The sequence below is a fragment of the Eleutherodactylus coqui genome, chromosome 2, assembly GCF_035609145.1.
Source record: "Eleutherodactylus coqui strain aEleCoq1 chromosome 2, aEleCoq1.hap1, whole genome shotgun sequence".
Lineage (NCBI taxonomy): Eukaryota > Metazoa > Chordata > Amphibia > Anura > Eleutherodactylidae > Eleutherodactylus > Eleutherodactylus coqui.
The window spans coordinates 333,301,332-333,324,461 of record NC_089838.1 but is presented as its reverse complement, the minus strand read 5'-3'; the positions used below and the strand labels follow the sequence as shown (position 1 = coordinate 333,324,461).

At 44.4% G+C, this 23,130-nt stretch overlaps 1 protein-coding gene across 1 annotated transcript; it reads right to left on the bottom strand.

Moving 5' to 3' along the window:
* Positions 1 to 1,286: 1,286 nt before the first annotated feature.
* Positions 1,287 to 22,196, bottom strand: LOC136610360 (olfactory receptor 10A7-like). Its single transcript, XM_066589592.1, has 3 exons — positions 21,830 to 22,196; positions 7,109 to 7,185; positions 1,287 to 2,216 (listed from the first exon to the last, which is right to left on the bottom strand). Exons 1-3 carry the CDS (start codon positions 22,194 to 22,196, stop codon positions 1,287 to 1,289), a joined length of 1,374 nt encoding a protein of 457 aa, XP_066445689.1.
* Between the last annotated feature and the right edge of the window lie 934 nt (positions 22,197 to 23,130).

Sequence of the window (23,130 nt, the reverse complement as noted above, 5' to 3'; positions counted from 1 at the left end):
CAGCGAGGTCCGTGTTGCACGTAACATCGGGTGATGTTACAGGGAGACCCTCATCACTGAACACTTACAGCACTGTCACAGTGTTCAATGATGAGGGAACTGCAGTGAGGATGAAAAAATCCCCTGCCACAGCTGTGACAGCTGTGGCAGAGGATTGCGATGTTCTCCAATTGCTATCAATGGGGCCGGCACTGCTGCTGCCCTATTGGCAGCAATGGGATGCAGGCAACCCCTGCAGTTATTTTCGGGGAAGGGCTGAAGTATAAGTCCTTCCCTGAAAATAAGCCCAAGCTGCCTGAGAAAGTAAAAATATATATACATCACCTCTCTGGCGCTGTCAAGCTCTGGCACATCTTCTTCCTGGCTCCCCAAAACTCTTCTAAAGTATGTTCTCCTGGCCGGGGATTTAAAAATCCCCATCTCCAGAAAGCGCTGGGTCTGATTGGCTGAGCACTGTGTTCAATCAGAGGCAGCGCTCAGCCATTAAATGACAACGTAACGCTGCCTCTGATTGGTCACAGTGCTCAGTCAATCAGAGGCAGTGCTCAGCCATTCATTGAATTAATGTTTCCTAAATGGTTAAAAAACCTAAAGTTTTTCCAATATGCTTCCAGAATTAAGTAAACAGAGGGAAATATATATCTCATCAAAAATCTGTATAGTATGTTTGCACATATTTGACATATTGCAGTTGAAAATGTGAAAAAAAATGACAATTTTTTAAGATTTTTCCCAATTTAGCTCTTTTAATAAATTAATACACAATTTCCATTGGTTTCTTTTTACCACCTAAATGAAGTACAATATGTGGCGAAAAAACAATGTAAGAATTACTTGGATATGCAAAACGTTTAGGGAGTTATTCTATGTTAGATTTCCAAAATCTGCCCTGGTCACTAAGGCACAAACAAGATTGGTCACTAAGGGGTTAAGTCAGAAGCCCCCATGTTTCAAAAAATAAATAAGTGGAACAAAAATTTCATGTTGGAATTTCTAGTGTTAGGGCTCTTACCTACTTGCGTTCTTTTTTAAACACTGCAGTATTGCTGTGTTTTTAACACTAATGTCAATGGGACTTTCTAATGTTAAAAACACACAGCAAGTTTGTGCTTTGTGATTTGTGTGCAATGCGATTTCAACATTAGACAATCCCATTGACAATCACGTTAAAAAAACGCTGCGATATTGCAGCCTTAAAAAAAACGCAAGTGGATAGGAGCCCTAAAGCTGTTGTCTACATTATCTTCAGAATGCATCTCAGTGGTGTATATAATATTATTGATAATCTACCAGACTATGCGCTTATGAAGTGTTTCCTGTACGGCTTTCTTAATGTCATTATTTCTCAAACTATATATAATGGGGTTGATCAAAGGAGTAATTACAGTATACAGAAGTGATACAATTTTACTGATGGTGAGCGTTCGTCCATTTGTTGGGAAAACATAAACACTAAATATAGTCCAGTAGAATATGGTAACCACAATGAGGTGGGAGCTACAGGTGGAGAAGGCTTTATGTCTACCGGTGCTGGATGGGATCCTTAAGACTGTTAAAACAATATAAGTATAGGATGATACAATGATTGTGGTTGGGATGATTACAATTGGAATGCTTATTATATAAGTCGCCAAATGGACAATAAAAGTATCAGAACATGAAAGTTCTAGTAAGGGAACAAGGTCACAGAATAAATGGTCAATGATGTTTGGTCCACAATAATTTAGCTTCGATATTGTCATGATGTAAACCAAAATAATAGAAAATCCAAATAACCAGCTCATGATTGTCATTGCCACACAAATTCCACTTGTCATGATAGAGGTGTAACGAAGGGGATTACAAATGGCCACATATCTGTCATAAGACATCACTGTGAGGAGGAAACATTCAAATCCTTCTGCTACAACAAAAGTATAATACTGAATGAAACAGTCAAGAAAAGCAATGGCTCCCCCATTATTCAAAAGGATGTGGAGCATGTTGGGGACAATATCTGTAGGTAATAAAATGTCACTGATGGACAGTTGTGAAATGAAGTAGTACATTGGAGTATGGAGGTTCTTGCTGGTGGACACCAGGGTGATGATCAGGAAATTCAGACATATTGTCCCACAGTAAACAGCGAGGAAAAGAAAGAACAAGAATATTCTTACAACTGGGCTAGTTTGAAATCCTAAGAGGAAAAATTCAGTGACTGCAGTCAAATTATTTTCCTGTGTATACAACAGATAGCAGTTACTGCTTTATTATAACAATTTAGCCATATGTTGTACATTGGTCCAACTTCAGGTTCTAGAAAATAATCAATGAATTTGGAAAGTCTTCAGACCCTTTCACTTTTTCATTATGTTATTTTGTGGACTTGTGTAAATTAAAAGAAAAATTACGTTTTTGGTATGAAACTTCTATTTTTTTTAGTAATCTTTGAGAGGTTTCTACACTGTGATTGAAGTCCACCTATGGTAAATTCAGTTGATTGAACATATTTTTAAAGGCATACCCCTGTCTATATAAGGCCTCACAGCTCAAAATGCAAATCAGAGCCAAAACCAAGCCATGAGGAGGAAAGAACTGCCTGTAGAGATCAGAAATTGTGTGGAGGTACAAATCAAGAGAAGGTTGCAGACACATTTCTGCTACATTGAGGATTCCAAAGAGCACAGTGGCCTCAATAGTTCTTAAATGGAAGACATTTTGAACAATCAGGACTCCACCTAGAGCTGGTCACCAAACTACATAAATAGGGGAGAAAAGCCTTAGTAGGAGAGAAGACCAAGAAACCCATGGTCACTCTGCATGAGCCCCAAAGATCCTGTGTGCAGATGGGAGGCATTTTCAGAAGAGCAACACTCACTGCAACACTCCACCAATTTGAGATTTATGGCAGAGTGGCCATAAAGAAGCCTCTTCTCCATACCATAGAAGACACATCAAAGCCCACCTGGAGTTTCCCAAAAAGCACCAAAAGGAATATCAGACAGTGTGAAACAAGATTATTTAGTCTGATAAAACCAAGATTAAACTTTTTGCCCTCAATGTTAAGGTTACATTTGGAAGAAACCAGGAATTGGTCATCACCTGCCTGTTTCCATCCCTACAGTTAAAGTATGGAGGTGGCAGCATCATGCTGTATGGTAGAGAGGCTGGTCAAGGTTGATAGAAAACTGAATGGTACAAAGAACAGATACATTCTTAATGAAAATGTCATTCAGAGCCCAAAGGACCTCAGACTGGGGAGAAGGTTTACCTTCCAACAACACAATGACCATAAGAACACATCCAAGACAACTCAGTAGTGCCTTAAGGACAGCGATGTGAATGTCTTTGAGTGCTCCAGCCAGAGTCCTGACTTGAACTTAATTGAACATCTCTGGAGAGACCTAAAAATGGCAGCTCACAGATGTCTCCTATACAACCTGGCAGAGCTTGAGAGGATCTGCAGAGAAGAATGGCAGAAAATCACTCAATCCAGGTGTGCAAACCTTCTGGCATCCCAAGAGGCTGCAATTGCTGCTAAAGATGCTTCAAATAAGTACTGAGTACAGGGTGCGACTACTTACATCAATGAAAATATTAGTCTTTTATCTTTAAAAAAAATGACAAAAGATTTCTAACATTCTGTTCCCCTTTGTCATTATGGGGTATTCAGCGCAAGATACAACATAACAAATAAAGATAAAAAAGTTAAAGGTTCTGAAGACTTTCCAAATGCAATGTATGATGCAGTATATTACATTACAGTTGGTGATACCTATATGACTCAATGAAACTCTATTATATAGAGTTATATTTATAATATATATTACGTATCCATAGTGAATAGAAGAACTGGTTCAACAGACCTACAAAGAAGAAATACAGTAATGTAAAGGTGCAAAATGTTCTTACGACTCTCTCAATCTACAGTGAGGCACAATTGCTCCGTGATGACCCAAAAATAATAAAAAGTAGATATTTTAAAAAACTAAGGGGAATATGTTGTCTTCTACAAGCCTCATAAGCTAAAGTAATGGGATAGTACAAGAAGGGACGCTGAGTTCCAGGGTGTAATTTTTAATTTGTACATTTCCCCCGGTCCTCCCACAGGCTACTGAGTGCATGGACGTAATCAAGCGTCCTACAAAAAAAACCAAACTTTAAATTCACGAGCTTGGGACTTTAGTTTAAGGGATTCACAATAGATGACAATTAGAGATGAGCGAACGTACTCTGTTCGGGTGTTTTTGGACTCGAGCACCGCTTTTTCCGAGTAACTGACTACTCAGACGAAAAGATTCGGGGGGCGCCGGGGGTGTGCGGGGGGTTGCAGAGGGGAGTGGGGGGGGGGGGGGAGAGAGAGCTCCCCCCTGTTCCCCTCTGCTTTTCGTCCGAGTAGTCAGTTACCCGGAAAGAGCGGTGCTCAAATCCAAAAACACCCGAACCAAGTACGTTCGCTCATCTCTAATGACAATGACACTTTAAGTCTTTTATACATTGCTATATTTATTAATATAGAGTTACATGTGATAAGTATAAAGCCTTTCCCATAAAAAATATGTTACATAGATTTATTTATAAAGATATTTATTGTCAGTACATAATAACTAGAGGTGAGTAAGCATACTCGAGCGAGTATCATTCTTTTCAAATATCTGCCTGCTCGTCCGCAAAGATTCAGGTGCCGGTGGGGGTGAGTGGTGGGTTGCAGGAGTGAGCAGGAGGGAGCGGGGGGGGGGGGGGAGGGGGAATCGGCACCCGAATCTTTGCGGACAAGCAGGCATATACTCGAAAAGGACGATACTCGCTCGAGTATTTGACCTAAACGAATATGCTTGCTCATCTCTAATAATAACCTAAAATTGCTGACAACATTCGACACAAGTTGTACAACACATATATATCTTATCTTACCTTTCAGCTCAATTTATCCCATGATATGTGGTGCAAGATCATCAGCTTAAAAAAATGACATGACTTTGCAGTACTCTGTCAGGCGCTGTACATATGAGTCCACCCTTACCTTTCCTTGAATTTAGATAAAATCTCCAATTCCTCACAAAGCAAATTGAATACAATATTGCAACATGCTAGCAAACCCCTGGAAGAGCTGCAATGCCCTTTACAACCACTAGGTAGCTATAATAAACACATATAGGATAAAGATATTTGGACATAATACCACAAAAGCATGTTCTTTTCCCCAAAAACAGTCCATATCACACTACACATCTCAAGAAATGTTGAGCCAAGAGCTAAGGGAAAGCAGGACAGATCTATGCACACTATATTTGTCTACAATATATCTGGCCATCCAATGGTTTGTTTTGAAATGCAGCCTTAGGGTGACTACCCACTACAGTTTTTTTTCACAGTGAAATTCGCAGCGTTTTTTTTTCTGCAGGGGTCTATCGCGATGTCATGGTAAATTGTGATTTTGCGCAATCGCGATTTTAACATTACAAGTCCCATAGACCCCTGCAGAAAAAAACGCTGCGAATTTCGCAGTGAAAAAAAACTGTAGTGGGTAGTCACCCTAAGGAGGATTTTCTCACATCTTGCAATATTGTATTGAATTTGCATAATGAAACATTGATATAAGGGTCCATTCACATATGCAAAAGACATACATTGAAAAAAACATGTGAAGACGCATGCATTTTAGGCATACCTTTACGCTTTTAAAACCAAGAGTGTTGTATACATATTAATCCGCTTTTTGGGTTTTTTTTTTGTTTAAATGTATATATTTGTCACTGTAACCATTATTTCTAATAAAGTTTTGCAGTTCAACACTTTTTTTTTGCCCCTGATCATAAAAATTGTATACGTTAAGCATATGGTAAGATACAGCCGCATGTTTTATATATGTTTTTAATTGACAGCAATGTTAAATAAAAACTCACACATTTTCACACATTTTTTTCTTGGACTACTCGAGCGAGTAGTGCCTTAGCCGAGTATCTCCCCACTCATCTCTAAAGATTCGGGGGCCGGCGTGGGTGACAGGTGAGTTGCGGGGGTGAGCAAGGGGGGGGGGAGAGAGGGAGAGAGAGATCTCCCCTGCGTTCCTCCTCGCTCTCCCCCGCCGCTCCCTGCCCGCCGCCGGCCTCCAAATCTTTAAAGACAAGTGAGGAGATACTCGGCTAAGGCACTACTCGCTCAAGTAATGTGCCTTGCCGAGTATACTCGCTCATCTCTATAGGCTATGTTTTTCAATCCCACAAAAACATGCCAGGCTCGGTGTAGTCAAACATATGTATAGTTTGACTATGTTTAAGCCATGTTTAAACCTAAGGATTCATGAAATGTTACACTTTTATCCATTTCTTTGATACAAATGTATGCATTTTAGGAGTAAAGGTATGCCAGTGTGGATGGCATCTTAAAATTCAAAGGATCATTAAAGGTGCGCATCTAGGTAAATACAGGTAACATTTTTTTCTTTTTAACCTTTAAAGGGGTTGTCCCGCGGCAGCAAGTGGGTCTATACTCTTCTGTATGGCCATATTAATGCACTTTGTAATGTACATTGTGCATTAATTATGAGCCATACAGAAGTTATAAAAAGTTTTTTACTTACCTGCTCCGTTGCTAGCGTCCTCGTTCCCATGGAGCCGACTAATTTTCGCCCTCCGATGGCCAAATTAGCCGCGCTTGCGCAGTCCGGGTCTTCTCCTGTCTTCAATGGGGCCGCTCGTGCAGAATGCCGCCTCCGTGTAGCTCCGCCCCGTCACGTGCCGATTCCAGCCAATCAGGAGGCTGGAATCGGCAATGGACTGCACAGAAGAGCTGCGGTCCACGGAGGGAGCAGACCCCGGCGGCCATCTTCAGCAGGTAAGTATGAAGACGCCGGACCGCCGGGATTCAGGTAAGCGCTGAGCGGTTTGTTTTTTTAACCCCTGCATCGGGGTTGTCTCGCGCCGAACGGGGGGGGGGGGGGGGGTGTTAAAAAAAAAAAAAAAAAACGTTTCGGCGCGGGACAACCCCTTTAACTACTTAAGATTACATTTTTAATTAAATCAAGGAGAACAAAATAGATATTTTGATACATAAATATAAATCTCAGACATTTGGAGCTAACTTTAGAATCATGTTTTGGATGTTACAATTGCCTAACATTGCTCACATTAGATATCTGTTTGGCCTCAACAGTCATTCTCCTTGTTTTCTTGGCTTGTTCTTCGTTCTGTTCTGAGATGAATCCTAGAAATGAATGATGACAATGTAAGGCAGCAGCATCTTCAGCTTGTATGGCCAATGAAGGCCACACAAAGCATTACATGAGGATATTTATGGACCAAAAGAAGGCAAGGTGCCAGGTAGAACAACTCCCGGAAGATTTATCTGCTACTGTCTTATGAGTCCCCAGTGTTTCAGGCAATTGAGAAATATGAAAATAAATCACTAACAACTTTATTCCAGAGTTATTATTTTTTTTATTTATAAAACTGTCTAAAACAATCTTAAGTTATACATGACATCATACAAAAGTTTACCTTCTTGGAGAAATGTGCTCGCTCTATCTATCTATCTATCTATCTATCTATCTATCTATCTATCTATCTATCTATCTATCTATCTATTAGAGATGAGCGAGCGTACTCGTCCGAGCTTGATGCTTGTTCGAGTATTAAGGTGTTCGAGATGCTCGTTACTCGAGACGAGTACCACGCGATGTTCGAGTCACTTTCATTTTCTTCCCTGAGAAATTTGCGCGCTTTTCTGGCCAATAGAAAGACAGGGAAGGCATTACAACTTCCTCCTGTGACATTCCAGCCCTATACCACCCCCCTGCAGTGAGTGGCTGGGGAGATCAGGTGACACCCGAGTATTTAAATCTGCCCCGCCCGCGGCTCGCCACAGATGCGTTCTGACAGAGATCAGGGAAAGTGCTGTCTTGCTGTAGCTGCTATAGGGAGAGTGTTAGGTGTTATATTCATCTTCAAGAACCCCGACGGTCCTTCTTAGGGCCACATCTGACAGTGTGCAGTACTGTTGAGGCTGCTTTTAGCAGTGTTGCACAACTTTTTTTTTTTTGTATATCGGGCGTGCAGACCATAGCGTCCTCAGTCTGCAGTCATTTTACAGAGTATAGGGGCAGTACTGGTGAGGCAGGGACAGTGATACAGGGAAAGAGATATACTGTCTATATAGGCAGTGGGCTTTTTCAAAAAATTGGGGAAAAATACTATATTTGGGCTGCCTGTGACCGTCTTCAGTTTCCTGCGTGTCTGCTGGGGGTAGTAGTCGCTAATTAATACCCAGCTAAGCGTTACAGCAGGCTTGCGCATAATTGTTTCCTGGCTCTGCTGTGCGCTCCGTTACATGATCGCCCTCATCCCGCCACAGGGAAACAGTATACATATATACGCTGCATACGGTGTCTGTCTGCTTTTTCACCTCACCATTTTAAAAAATTGTAGCAAAATACTTAAGGCCTACCACTGCCCTTTGGCCACCTGACTGGTTCTGCGCTGTGAATTACAGTAGCTCAGTCATTCGCACCTCGGTCTCACGACAGGCTTGCGCAAAATTGTTTCCTGGCTCTGCTGTGTGCTCCGTAAGCAAAGTCAGCCTCCAACCACAGGCCAATAAGCGGCACATTTCATTACAGCGTTCTGTTTCTGCTCTACTCGTAATACACCATGCTGAGGGGTAGGGGTAGGCCTAGAGGACGTGGACGCGGGCGAGGACGCAAAGGCCCAAGTCAGGGTGTGGGCACAGGCCGAGCTCCTGATCCAGGTGTATCGCAGCCGACTGCTGCAGGATTAGGAGAGAGGCAAGTTTCTGGTTTCCGCAGATTCATCTCACAATTAATGGGTCCACGCGATAGACCTTTATTAGAAACTGAGCAGTGTGTGCAGGTCCTGTCGTGGATGGCAGAAAGTGCATCCAGCAATCTATCGACCACCCAGTCTTCTACGCCGTCCACTGCTGCAATTCTGAATCCTCTGGCTGCTGCTCCTCCTTCCTCCCAGCCTCCTCACTCCATTAAAATGACACATTCTGAGGAGCAGGCAGACTCCCAGGAACTGTTCTCGGGCCCTTACCCAGAATGGGCAGCAATGGTTACTCTCCCACCGGAGGAGTTTGTCGTGACCGATGCCCAACCTTTGGAAAGTTCCCGGGGTCCGGGGGATGAGGCTGGGGACTTCCGGCAACTGTCTCAAGAGCTTTCAGTGGGTGAGGAGGACGATGACGATGAGACACAGTTGTCTATCAGTGAGGTAGTAGTAATTTCAGTAAGTCCGAGGGAGGAGCGCACAGAGGATTAGGAGGAAGAGCAGCTGGACGATGAGGTTACTGACCCCACCTGGTTTGCTAAGCCTACTGAGGACAGGTCTTCAGAGGGGGAGGCAAGTGCAGCAGCAGGGCAGGTTGGAAGAGGCAGTGCGGTGGCCGGGGGTAGAGGCAGGGCCAGACCGAATAATCCACCAACTGTTTCCCAAAGCGCCCCCTCGCGCCATGCCACCCTGCAAAGGCCGAGGTGCTCAAAGGTGTGGCAGTTTTTCACTGAGAGTGCAGACGACTGATGAACTGTGGTGTGCAAGGTTTGTCGCGCCAAGATCAGCCGGGGAGTCACCACCACCAGTCTCACCACCAGCATGCGCAGGCATATGATGGCCAAGCACCCCGCAAGGTGGGACGAAGGCCGTTCACCGCCTCCTGTTTGCACCACTGCCTCTCCCCCTGTGCCCCAACCTGCCACTGAGATGCTGCAATCATTAGCGTCACCATTCCTCTGCTATGCCTCTTGAGAAGTTCCCTGCAAAGCATAAAGGCAGACGCTTTGCGCTCGGAAACGGAGGCGGGGGAAGACAGTATGTCGCTGGATAGTCAGAGCACCCTCAAGTCTATATCTCAGCGCGTTGGGGGGGAGGAGGAGGAGGTGGAGGAGCATGAGGAGGAGGGGGAAGAGACAGCTCGGCCCACTGCTGAGGGTACCCATGCTGCTTGCCTGTCATCCTTTCAGCGTGTATGGCCTGAGGAGGAGGAGGAGGATCCTGAAAGTGATCTTCCTAGTGAGGACAGCCATGTGTTGCGTACAGGTACCCTGGCACACATGGCTGACTAGTTGTGTCATGTTAGGATGCCTTCCTCGTGACCCTCGCGTTACACGCATTCTGGCCACTACGGATTACTGGGTGTACACACTGCTCGACCCACGGTATAAGGAGAACCTTTCCACTCTGATACCCGAAGAGGAAAGGGGTTCGAGAGTGATGCTATACCACAGGATCCTGGCGGACAAGCTGATGGTAAAATTCCCATCCGACAGCGCTTGTGGCAGAAGGCGCAGTTCCGAGGCCAGGTAGCAGGGGAGGCGCGGAGATCAGGCAGCATGTACAGCACAGGCAGGGGAACACTCTCTAAGGCCTTTGCCAGCTTTATGGCTCCCCAGCAAGACTGTGTCACCGCTCCCCAGTCAAGGCTGAGTCGGCGGGAGCACTGTAAAAGGATGGTGAGGGAGTACGTAGCCGATCGCACGACCGTCCTCGGTGACGCCTCTGCCCCCTACAACTACTGGGTGTCGAAGCTGGACACGTGGCCTGAACTCGCGCTGTATGCCCTGGAGGTGCTTGCTTGTCCTGCGGCTAGCGTCTTGTCAGAGAGGGTGTTTAGTGCGGCTGGGGGAATCATCACGGATAAGCGTACCCGCCTGTCAACCGACAGTGCCAACAGGCTTACACTCATAAAGATGAACAAAGCCTGGATTTCCCCAGACTTCTCTTCTCCACCAGCGGACAGCAGCGATACCTAAACAATACGTAGGCTGCACCCGCGGATGGAAGCATCGTTCTCTATCACCATAAAAAACGGGGACCTTTTAGCTTCATCAATCTGTGTATTCTATTCATCCTCCTCCTCCTGCTCCTCCTCCTGAAACCTCACGTAATCACGCCGACAAGGCTCAGTCATATAATTTTTGTAAACAATTTGTATACGTTTCAATGCTCATTAAAGCGTTAAAACTTGCACCTGAACCAATTTTTATTTTAACTGGGCTGCCTCCAGGCCTAGTTACAAATTAAGCCACATTAACCAAAGCGATTAATGGGTTTCACCTGCCCTCTTGGTTGGGCATGGGCAATTTTTCTGAGGTACATTAGTACTGTTGGTACACCAATTTTTTTGGGCCCTCGCCTACAGTGTAATCCAATTAATTTTTTGCCCACCTGCATTACAGCTGACGTTACATCAGCTGTGCTGGGCACTGCAATGGGATATATTTATGTACCGCCGGTGGCTTCCTGGCACCCACCCATGCTGTCAGTCCACACGGAGTTGTAACTGCATGTGTCCACTTCTAAAGAACCCCAGTCTGACTGGGGCATGCAGTGTGGGCCAAAGCCCACCTGCATTAAACATGACATTACCTCAGCTGTGATGGGCAATGCAATGGGATATATTTATGTACCGCCGGTGGGTTCCAGGGAGCCACCCATGCTGTCGGTCCACATGGAGTTGTAACTGCATGTGTCCACTTCTAAAGAACCCCAGTCTGACTGGGGCATGCAGTGTGGGCCGAAGACCACCTGCATTAAACATGACATTACCTCAGCTGTGCTGGGCAATGCAATGGGATATATTTATGTACAGCCGGTGGGTTCCAGGGAGCCACCCATGCTGTCGGTCCAAACGGAGTTGTAACTGCATGTGTCCACTTGTAAAGAACCCCAGTCTGACTGGGGAATGCAGTGTGGGCCGAAGCCCACCTGCATTAAACATGACATTACCTCAGCTGTGATGGGCACTGCAATGGGATATATTTATGTACCGCCGGTGGCTTCCTGGCACCCACCCATGCTGTCGGTCCACAGGGACTTCACAATAGGGAGTTGTACCTGCCTGTGTCTATGAATTAAAAACCCCGGTCAGGTTGGGGCATGCAGTGTGGGCCGAAGCCCACCTGCATTTAATCTGACGTTAGCTCTGCTGTCCAGGGCACTGCAATGGGATACATTTATGTACAGCCGGTGGGTTCCAGGGAGCCACCCATGCTGTGGGTGCACACAGAATTGCCATTGCGGAGTTGTACCTGCCTGTGACTATTTATAAAAAAACGCGGTCTGACTGGGGCATGCAGACACCTTGACAGAATGAATAGTGTGTGGCACATAGGTTCCCCGTTGCTATGCCCACGTGTGCAGCTCCAGATGGAGGTGGCACTGGATTGGATTTCTCATTGCTTCTGTACAGCATTGTGGGCTATCGCCCCGCCCCTTTTAAAGAGGGTCGCTGCCTAGCCGTGCCAACCCTCTGCAGTGTGTGCCTGCGGTTCCCCCTCATGGCAGACGAACTTATAAATAGACATGAGGGTGGTGTGGCATGAGGCCATCGTGTGGCATGAGGGCAGCTGAAGGCTGTGCAGGGACAATTTGGTGTGCGCTGTGGACACTGGGTCGTGCAGGGGGGGGGGGTTGGGCAGCATGTAACCCAGGAGAAGTGGCAGCAGAGTGTCATGCAGGCAGTGATTGTGCTTTGTTGGAGGTAGTGTGGTGCTTAGCTAAGGTATGCATTGCTAATGAGGGCTTTTCAGAAGTAAAAATTGTTGGGAGGGGGGGGGGGCCCACTCTTGCCGCTATTGTGGCTTAATAGTGGGACCTGGGAACTTGAGATGCAGCACAACATGTAGCTCCTCGCTTGCCCTATCCGTTGCTGTGTCGTTCCCATCACTTTCTTGAATTGCCCAGATTTTCACAAATGGAAACCTTAGCGAGCATCGGCGATATACAAAAATGCTCGTGTCGCCCATTAACTTCAACGGGGTTCGTTATTCGAAACGAACCCTCGAGCATCACGAAAATTTCGTCCCGAGTAACGAGCACCCGAGCATTTTGGTGCTCGCTCATGTCTAGATTTTACTTTTCCCAAGCATTGCGGTAACAGGAAGTAGTTGTCACCTTTGTGCTAAAGTTACTGCTAATAATATCTGTATAGAGAGATAATGCAGCCTCCAGTCATTTTTCTTTCACTTGGTAGAAATTAGCACGGGCAAGAACATTTCTTGGAACACGGTAAGCCAAATGTTTAGGGCAAGGAAGTCTGTGCACCCTATCTTTTATGAAGTCCTGTATGAAGCACTCTGGCAGCAATGCTTACATAAATTTCTCCAGATTGTGCATCAATTTGAAGGGAGACACAATCCCTGGGATCCCGCAAAATGTGACATTATTGTGACGTAACCTGTCCTCTGAATCAGCCACCTTTGCTCTGAGTTGATCTAGCTCTGGTTCCTGAATATAACACACATCAATGATGTTGCATATTCTGCAAAGTTATAAATTCTGCCATTGCACATGGTTAATCTTATTCTCAGCCTAAATAATAGGGGAAGTGATGTGTTGGACAAGTTAAGCAAAATTGCTGAGAAATTTGCAAAGCTTTCAGCATTCATTTCATGGAGTCCTGAGTAACGGATGTGTCAGTTACAGGAATGTTATCAAAAATGTCTGCCACCGAACTCTTTAATTTCCTCTTACAAGGCAATGCCCCCCCCCCCCCCCCCCCCCCCCCCCCCGAGGCAAGCCCAAGAAGCCCATATCACGCTGATCCATAAAAAAAACAAGGACCCGGAGGTGTGTGGCAGCTATAGGCCCATCTCATTAATAAATTTGGATGTCAAATTGTGGGCAAAAATTCTGGCTAATCGGCTAGAAGACCTCATCCCAAAATTGATCAATAGGGAGCAGGTAAGCTTTGTGAAGGGATAATTGTATGTGCATTTTACATGCCATGCACTTTGCCCAATCAAAAAGAATTCCCCTAGCCTTAGTAAGTACTGATGCCGAAAAGGCTTTTGATAGGGTCGATTGGCATTGTATGCATTCTGTTCTTCTCCACTTTAACTAACCACTCCCCTTTGTCTCAGCCATTTTTTTTCTATACTCTGTACCCTATGCCAGACTGAAAATGAATGACCTTCTGTCCCTGCCATTCGACATCCAAAATGGTACCCGCCAGGGCTGCCCACTCTCCCCTACCCTTCTAATTCTCGCTTTGGAGCCGTTGCTCCAGAGTATCAGGTTAGACCACGAGATACAGGGCCTGGCCATGGGGGGGGGGAGGAGGGCAGGAGCTTTCTACTGCAGTGTTTGTAGATATCATCGTGTTTTTGATTACTTCACCAGAGGCAGGCCTCCCTAAACTTATCTCCCTCCTGGAACAGTTCGGGAACCTTTTCAATTTCAAAATTAATTTTGCCAAATCAACAGTTTTAAATGTCTCTATCCCCCTAGGCCTTTGTAGAACTTTAGAAGCTAACTCCCAGTTTTCTTGGTCAGACTCAGCAATTGATTTCCTCTGTGTAAAATTAACTAAGAAAATAGCAGACCTATACCCCTCTAACTTTTTACCTCTTATCGCCAAAATTAAAACTCTCTTACGTGACTATGACCTGCCCATCATCTCGTGGTTCAGCAGGAAAAACATACTAAAATCCTACATCCTTCCTATAATCCTTTATAAGATCCGTATGTTACCAATCCATCTCTCAGCGAGCTTTTTTAAAACTTTTCGTTCAGTATTCACAGGATATATTTGGAGACAGAGGAGGCCCAGACAGGCATATAGCCTAATGATAAAGAGAGGTTCAGAGGGGGGGGGGGGGGGGATTAGTTTGCCCTGCATCCGTGACTTTTACCTAGCATCCCATCTCAGTTACTGGATGGAGATGGCCAGTCCTCTAAGAGATCCCCTTTTGTTACACTTAGTCAAAAATATGTATTGTATCTCTTTCCTGGACGACCTCTGGCTCCCGGGGAAGAATATTTACAGAGCCAAAAGCTTTAATCCCCTTTTACAGGGTCCATGTGAGACCTGGGACGTTCTAAGGGAGACTCTGGCCCTGAAACCTTCACCGCTCACCCCTCTTCGCACGCTACCATGCTTTATGGGCTCTCCTTCGGACAACTGTCTGGTAAGCCTCCACATTTACTGGCTGAAACTTTAGAGACCAACAAACCCTTGCCCACTTAAGTCCGAGGGAGGCCCTACTGACCCTTCTACCCTGTCAGTCCTTCTCCTTCCTACAGTCATCACAGGTGGAGAAAGTATTTTGGAACTTCCTGAAGGCATACATCTATATGAGGCCTCTCTCCGTGTTTGATAAGACTTTAAGTAATGGCAAGCCCATGTCTAGAAGAATTGCTTTCCTTTGTAAGCATTTCATCTCTTCCACGCTTATTTCCAAACCAGCATTTCTCTACTAATGGGAAAGAGAACTATGTATTAACTTGTCTTCAGGAGATACTCAACTAACCCAGAAAATGGCCTATCTCCCTGTACCCTCTCACAAGAGGCTCACTACAAACTTTTAGTAAGTTGGTGCAGGACGCCTCAGTGGCTTTTTGATCATAAATTGGCCTCACACTGTAGATGCTGGAGAAGTGACACGGGAGCGGGCTCATACCTGCACATTTGGTGGGAGTGCCCGATTCTGATCCCCTTTCGGCACAAGGTCGAGGTGATCCTACGGAAGCTCTCACCTAACTTCATTCTCACCCCAGAGATCCTGTTACTCTGGAGGCCATCACGGGGGTTTCACACACTGAAACAGAGGTTAATTGCATATGTGCTGGATGCGGAAAAGGCACTTATCCCCCTGCTATGGCTTCAAAAGTCCTCCCCTTCATTGACTCAGGGGAGGGATAGAGTTGATCTGGCCCGCAACTTGGAGGAACTGTTCAGCTGGTCGAGTGGCACCCATGACAGATTTCTGGTGATATGGAACCCTTGGCGCGAGGTGAGATCTGGCTTCTAGTGTAAACATTGACTTGGCTATCAGACTAGGGAGGTCGCAGGTCCACACCCCCATGTCAGATTTGACTTTAGACTTTTGATTGGCATGGCTTGTATCTTAGATGGGTTTTAGGCTTTAAACTAATATAAAGCTGCCATACTGAGAACGCCCTTTGTCTTCACTTTCTAGATTTCTGTGGACTCAAGTATCTACTTCCCACCCTCTCTCCCTCACCTACCTCCCATTGTCATAGTTTGTTACTTATTGTCTTGTATAATTTGTTGTCTATTTTAAAGTGACGTCTGCCTATTGGATTGCTCTAGACCTATTGCGCCTACTGAGCTTAATGGAGGTCCTTATGTTAAACATGTTCTATGAGTCGAATATGTGATTATTCATGATTGTATTACTGAAAAATCTCAATAAAAACGGATTTTATAAAAAAAAAATATGTCTGCCACGTGTAAGGGTGAAAAAATTAGGAGATGACATATACTGGATTGTTCCTCCTGAGTGTCCAACCTCTCATAGAATCATAGAATGGTAGAGTTGGAAGGGACCTCCAGGGTCATCGGGTCCAACCCCCTGCTCCATGTAGGATTCGCTAAATCATCCCAGACAGATGTCTGTCCAGCCTTTGTTTGAACACTTCCATTAAAGGAGATCTCACCACCATATCTGAACTTCTCTAAAGCATTTGACACGTGCCTCATAATAGGCTAATATACAAAATGAGACAGCTCGGATTGAGTGAAAAAGTGTGTAATTAGGTGAAGAATTGGCTCAATGATAGAAAGCAGAGGGTGGTAATAAATGGTTCGTACTCTGATTGGGCCACAGTCGCTAGTGGGGTGCCACAGGGTTCAGTATTGGGCCCTATTCTGTTCAATATATTTATCAACGACCTGATAGGGGGGCTGCACAGCAAAATATCAATATTTGCAGATGACACAAAATTATACAATATAATTAATGCAACGGAGGACAATGTACGGCTACAAATGGACCTGGATAAGATGGGGGCTTGGGCAGAAAAATGGCAAATGAAGTTCAATGTTGATAAATGTAAGGTTATGCACATGGGCAGCAAAAACGGATGTTACCAATATTCACTTAATGGGGTACTGCTAGGGAAATGTGATATGGAAAAAGACCTGGGGGTACTAGTGGATTGTAGACTAAACTGCAGTAACCAATGCAAGTCAGCTGCTACAAATGCAAATAAAGTCTTAGGATGCATTAAAAGAGGTATAGGGGCGAAGGACGAGAACATTATCCTTCCATTATATAAGGTACTAGTCAGGCCCCACATGGAATATTGCGCACAGTTCTGGTCACCGGTGCTTAGGAAAGATGTTATAGTACTGGAGGGGGTTCAAAGAAGAGCGACTAGACCTCCTGGCCAGCTTAGAAGAGCTGAGCAGTTATGCCAATAGTTCCCACGAGAAATTCTTGGAGACGTGGAGCCCTTGGCGAGCCATCAGGAGGGATATAGGCCAAGCCCGGGAGGCCCCCGAGACCTCGTGAGACGGCACCAGTTCCCCCACCCTTCCGCATGTCGTTCTGGTATCTGGACTTTTGATCCCCCTTATCAAGATTTTTATCAAGATTTTTATTATCTTTTATTATTTTTATTATTATTAATATCTTTACTATTATCTTTAGCAACACTGTCACTATCACATCATTTTATTACATCACCCCCCCAAAGCTCGGTCCTCACGATTGGAGGAGGACCCCCGGGTCTTACCGGGTCTCTTCAGTATGTTTATGCTCTGTCTCGCTGGGAACGGACTGCGTGAGAGACGGCGACTGGGGTGGCACGAGACGACCCCCCTACTGTTCCCTACCCCCCCCCCCACCCTAACTCTCCCCTCCCGACCCTATCCTTCGTAGTGAGCTCCCTACTGTATCTGTTCCCCCTCCCCCTTTTTGTTTTATGTTCTTGGATATTGCATTGGACCCAGAGATATCCCGTCTGGGGCCGACCCCGGATGTGGATCTCCCTTTCCAATGGTTATTAATATCGCTGACCTTTTTGTCTCTGCACTAAAATTGAGCATTTGGTATCTCAAGGAACTATTTTTTGCTTATTCATGATTTCTATTTACTACTGGAGACGTTGTCTTATATTCTCATAGCATGTCGTTGTTTGTTATAAAATTCAAAATGTCAATAAAAAATTTGATTTGAAAAAAAAAAAAAAAGAAGAGCGACTAAACTAATATATGGAATGACGGGACTGGAATACCCAGAGAGGCTATCCAAATTGGGACTATTTACTCTAGAAAAAAGAAGGCTAAGAGGCGACCAAATAACTATGTGTAAATACATGAGGGGACAATACAAGGATCTCTTCCAGGATCTGTTTATACCCAGGACTATGATGGTAACAAGAGGGCATCCGCTACATTTAGAGGAAAGCAGGTTTCATCACCAACATAGAAAAGGGTTCTTTACTGTAACAGCAGTTAGACTGTGGAACTCTCTGCCTAAGGAAGTGGTGATGGCAAAATCCATAGAGGAGTTTAAAAGGGGACTTGATGTCTTTCTGGAGAGGAAGGATATTATATGTTATAAATCTTAGGTTAATTGTTAATCCGGGTATACAGGCAGGTAGGAACTATTAGGGGTTGATCCAGGGAACAATCTGATTCCCATTAGGAAGTCGGGAAGGATTTTTTCCCCCAAAAGGGCTAATTGGCTTCTGCTCTTGGGGTTTTTTGCCTTCCTCTGGATCAACAACACAGGAAGATAAACAGGCTGGACTAGATGGACATTGTCTTCATTCGGCCTTATGAACTATGTTACTATGTTACTATGTTACCTCCTGTGGTAACCTGTTCCACGTATTGATCACTCTCCCTGTCAGAAAGTTTTTTTCTAATATCTAATATGTCTCCTCCCTTTCAGTTTCATCTCATTGCTTCTAGTCTTTCCTTGTGCAAATGAGAGTAGGGCTGATCCCTCTGCACTGTGACAGCCCTTCAGATATTTGTAGACAGCTATTAAGTCTCCTCTTAGCCTTATTTTTTGCAAGCTAAACTTTCCCAGATCCTTTAACCGTTCTTCATAGGACATGATTTGCAGACTGCTCACCATCTTGGTAACAAACTTTTACCTTTGCATTGCTGGTCTAATGGAAGGGGAATAAACCACTGCAGCCGACATGTGGTGTTGTACATGATGATAGGTTTGTTAATGAGGCACCTGTATAATTTCCACAGTACTTCCCATCAAACTGTAGGGGCAGTTGCGATATTAACTCCATGGCATAGGTAACAAGCCTAGCTGTCTAAAGGAACAGAGTTTCAATCTACCGGTCCTATATCTTATTGAATTTAGCAGGGCAACCTCAAGTCATGTATGTCAGATTTTTATAAGGGGGTAACATGATCTATTTTACGCAGCCAGGCAGTCCTAGTGGGTTTTCTGCTTACAGTTGAGTAATATTACTTTTTTTTTTTTTCCTCATTCTTTATTTTAGAGGGTGGGGATGTGAAGGGGGATGGGGTGGGGAGGTGGGGGGGATGCATCTTTTATATCTTATATCTGACGATGTCTCATACCTGCGGGCAGGTATGTTAAGTTTACAATCTAGATTTCTTTAAAGAGAAGAGCTGTGACTCGAGATTTTTGGGCTGTGCTAGTGAGTGAGAGAGTAAGGTCCAGTTTTGTTGCTGTTTTATTTGTGTTGTGGAGGTGGGTTCCCTGGCCAGTGTTCCCACGTTTTTCTGAATTGTTTATGTGTTCTGCATGACCAACTCGTTAGCTCCTCGAATCTGCGCATTTCATTTACCTTTGCCATCCATTGTGCATAGGTTGGTGCCTGAGGCTGGAGCCATGTTAGGGGTATTAGTGCTTTTGCTGCCGGTATAAGGTGTGTGGTCAGACTTGCTTTAGAGGGTCTATAGTCTTCTGACGGTTTGGCTAGAAGTATGTGTTCCACACAGAAGTTAAAAGTGCTGTTGACTACTTCTTTTATTTTGGTTTGAATCTGGTCCCAAAAGGGTCTTATTAGTGGACAGGTCCACCAGATATGCACCAGGGAGCATATATGTTCTTTACATCCCCAGCATTTGTTTGAGTTTGAGAGTTTGTGGGCATAGAGCCATTCTGGTGTTTTGTACCAGCGTGTTAGTAATTTGTAATGGTTTTCTTGTATTCTGATGCATCTGGAGTGGCCGTGTGAGCTGCTCAGAATTGACTATGCCTCTTTGTCTGACAGTTGTATCTTCAGCTCCATTTCCCACGATCTGATGAATGCAGGTCTAGTTGTGTCTTGGCAGGTTACGAATTTTTTTTTGAGGAGAGCGAGTTTCCTACCATGGGTGTTTTGAGCCGCCGCTATTCGCTCAAGTTCAGTTAGCAGACGCGAGGTTGGAAAAGTTTTGTTAACTTTTTCTAGGGTTTTAGTTAGATGTAGGATTTGTAGTTGGTTAAGGTTGGGGCATGATAGTGATGTTAGTAGTTTTTCGGTGAGCTGTGTGCCTTTGATGGAGCGGTGAGACCAAAGGTCCGCTATAGTAAGTTTACCTAGGATAGACCACAGCTGTTCTGTGTGTTTATCAAGTTTTGTATCTTGGTACTCGGGGATAAGAGTCAGTGGTGCTATAGGAGATGGAGGCGGGGCGAGTTCCCCTTGTAAGGAATCCCAGGTTTCGCATGCTCCACTTAAAAGCGGGTCAAATGAAGACTTTTTGTAGTTTTTACGTGCAGGGAGCCATAGGTCTCGTGTGAAAGTTGTTCCATGGGATGATTGTGCTAACGCACTTACAATTGGATTTTTCGAGGGTTTCTCCAGTTCTAGCCATCTGTTTAGTTGAATTGCTTTGTAATATTGTGACATGTTTGGTAGATTAATGCCGCCATTCTCCCTTCTCTGAACCAACAACTTATGTGGCAATTGGGGTCTTCTGTTGTTCCAGAGAAATCTAGAGAAGATTGATTTGATGTTTTTGAAGAAGGAGTTTGGAAGCGAGATTGGCAACATTTGTAATTTATATAGGATTTTAGGGACAATGTATGTTTGGATCAAATTTTTCCTGCCAAACCAGGTAAGAAAGGGTAAGTCATATGTTCGTAGTAAAGCTGTTATTTCTTCTAGAAGGGGAATGAAGTTTTTATTGTATAAGTTTTCAAGGTTTTTGTAATTAAAATCCCCAGGTATTCAATGTGGGTTTCGGCCCAGCTAAAGGGGGAGGATGAGTAATATTACTTTTTTAGCATAAAAAAGCAGTAGTTTGCATAGCATGCATATTGTAGCGTCAATAGGTATGTCTTCCACAAGGCCAAAGAGACAAACCCTAGGGTGTAAAATACGCGGAGTTCCCAGATTTCATTCCATAAACTCCAGAATATCTTGCCAGTAAGTCTGTAAAACATGACACTCCCAGAACATATAGTCTGTTCCTAGCACTCATCCCAGTTCAGGTCCGGTATATCTGAGCCCCATTTCTCAAGAATTCTATCCTTTAGGGGAATAAGGCTACGTGTCAACTGCCTATAAAAACTAGAGAGAGGTTTCAGGAGGTTAGCCATCTGTGCCTGGTCTTTCAGCCTGGTCAAGGCTAGGGGGATGTTAAGGCCCCCAAACTGGGCTCTAAGGGCATATCAGAATTGGAAATATCTAAAGAGGGAGCTCCAGGAGAGGCCAAAACATATCCACAGTGGTAAGAAGGAGCAGAGATCGCCCACTTCCACTATACCTGAGAGAGTAGTGATTCCCTGATGTCTTCAGAAGACGGCGTCTGGTATGCATTGTTAATGTGGAAGATTAGGATTGTTGCACTTTTACCTGGCATAAATCCTGACTGGTCGGCATGTATAATGTGTATAATGAGGGCCCTATTAATATACATTTGCAATACTTTGGCTACAATTTTAATATTGTTACTAAGGAGAGAGATAGGGCGGTATTAGTCACAGTCCTCTGGATCTTTCTGGGCTTGGGAATTAAAACTATCAGGACCTCTTGCATAGTCCCTGGCAGAGTCCCTTGCTGAAGGATACTATTGTATAGAGCAAAAAGTTTCGAAGCTGCGAGTTTTATATTATTTTTGTACCATTCCATTGGAAGCTCATCAGGTCTCAGAGATATCCTACTTGGGAAAGATTCAATAGCCTCCACAATCTCTTCTTGTGTCAAGTCTCCATCTAGCATATCCACATTACTTTCAAGCAATTTCGGAGAGGTAATACTGTCTAGATGAACAGTTAGGGCTCCATCGGGGCAAGTGAGCTTAGAAGTATACAGGTTCGTGTAAAACTTGCCAAATGTATTGTCAATGAGCTCAGGGTCAGTAGCCTTAGCCCCGGATACATCCCAAACTGTCGTAATTGGGAGTATGACACTGCCTTCGCTAGCAAGATAGGCCAGTAGTTGACTATTTTTATCTCCTTGGTCGAAAACTCGATGCTGGGAGCGCAGGAGATTTTTCTTAGTGTAATTGAGTAATAGCAAAGGAACCATGCAAAACTCAGTGGCAAGAGTATGCTGTGCCATGTGAGTTTTTAAGCGCCATATCTCCTCCATCAAATAAGAGGAGGCCCATGTAGGTAATGGGGAACTTGTCAGATTTGTCTGGTGGAGACAGTCCCTTACCGGGTCCATAATATGGTTAAAATCTCCCATATTTATATCAATGGGCTGGAATCTAGGAACATCACTTTGACCATAATATCATATAGTACTTAGATATTAGCTGGAGGTGGTATATAAACTTTTACTATAGTTAGCGGTTGCCCATTAAAGAGAACTTGTCATATAACAAAGCAACCATTAGGGTCGATATGCAGTTGATTAAAAGGAAATACGATGGTTGGCTACTAAGATGGTCAAACTCCTGGTATAATTAGAATACATGGCATGATAGGCAGACCCAATTATGGCCCATTTAAGTGCCAGCCCTTTGGAGCCTTGCGAATGTGTTTCTTACAGTAGAATAATATGGGAAGAGTAGTTTTTAAGGAAATTAACCCCTTCCCTCCCCATGACGTAAGGGTACGTCATGGGAGCGGGGTACTTCCCACAAAATGACGTACCCTTACGTTATAGAGATCCAAGTAGAGCACGGCAGGGAAAGGGTTCACAGAGGGAGCGCGCTCCCTCTGTGATTTCAGCCGGCTCTTGCGATGTAATCGCGAGAGCCTGGCTGGTTGCTATGGCAACAGGATGCCAGATACCAGCGTCCTGTATTGCCATTGCTTAAGATCACTGTAATAAGCGATAAGGCATGGCAGGAGAGAAGTCCTGCCATGCCTTATCATAGCGATCTTCAGTCCTGCAGTGTAAGTCCCTCAGAGGGACACAGATTGTGTAAAAAGAAGAGAAAAATAAAGTAAAAAAATAAAAATGTAAAAAAAAGTTTAAAAAAACATTTTTTTTTGCTTTTTCTCATATTAGC

Coding starts and splice junctions, on each gene's coding strand:
- LOC136610360 (XM_066589592.1), bottom strand. CDS start 22,196: ATGGTTCCTTTGCTATTACTCAATTACACTAAGAAAAATCTCCTGCGC. Junction 7,186..21,829: donor GGCTATTGAATCTTTCCCAA/GTAGGATATCTC, acceptor ATTCATTTCTAG/GATTCATCTCAGAACAGAAC. Junction 2,217..7,108: donor AGGCCAAACAGATATCTAAT/GTGAGCAATGTT, acceptor TTGTATACACAG/GAAAATAATTTGACTGCAGT.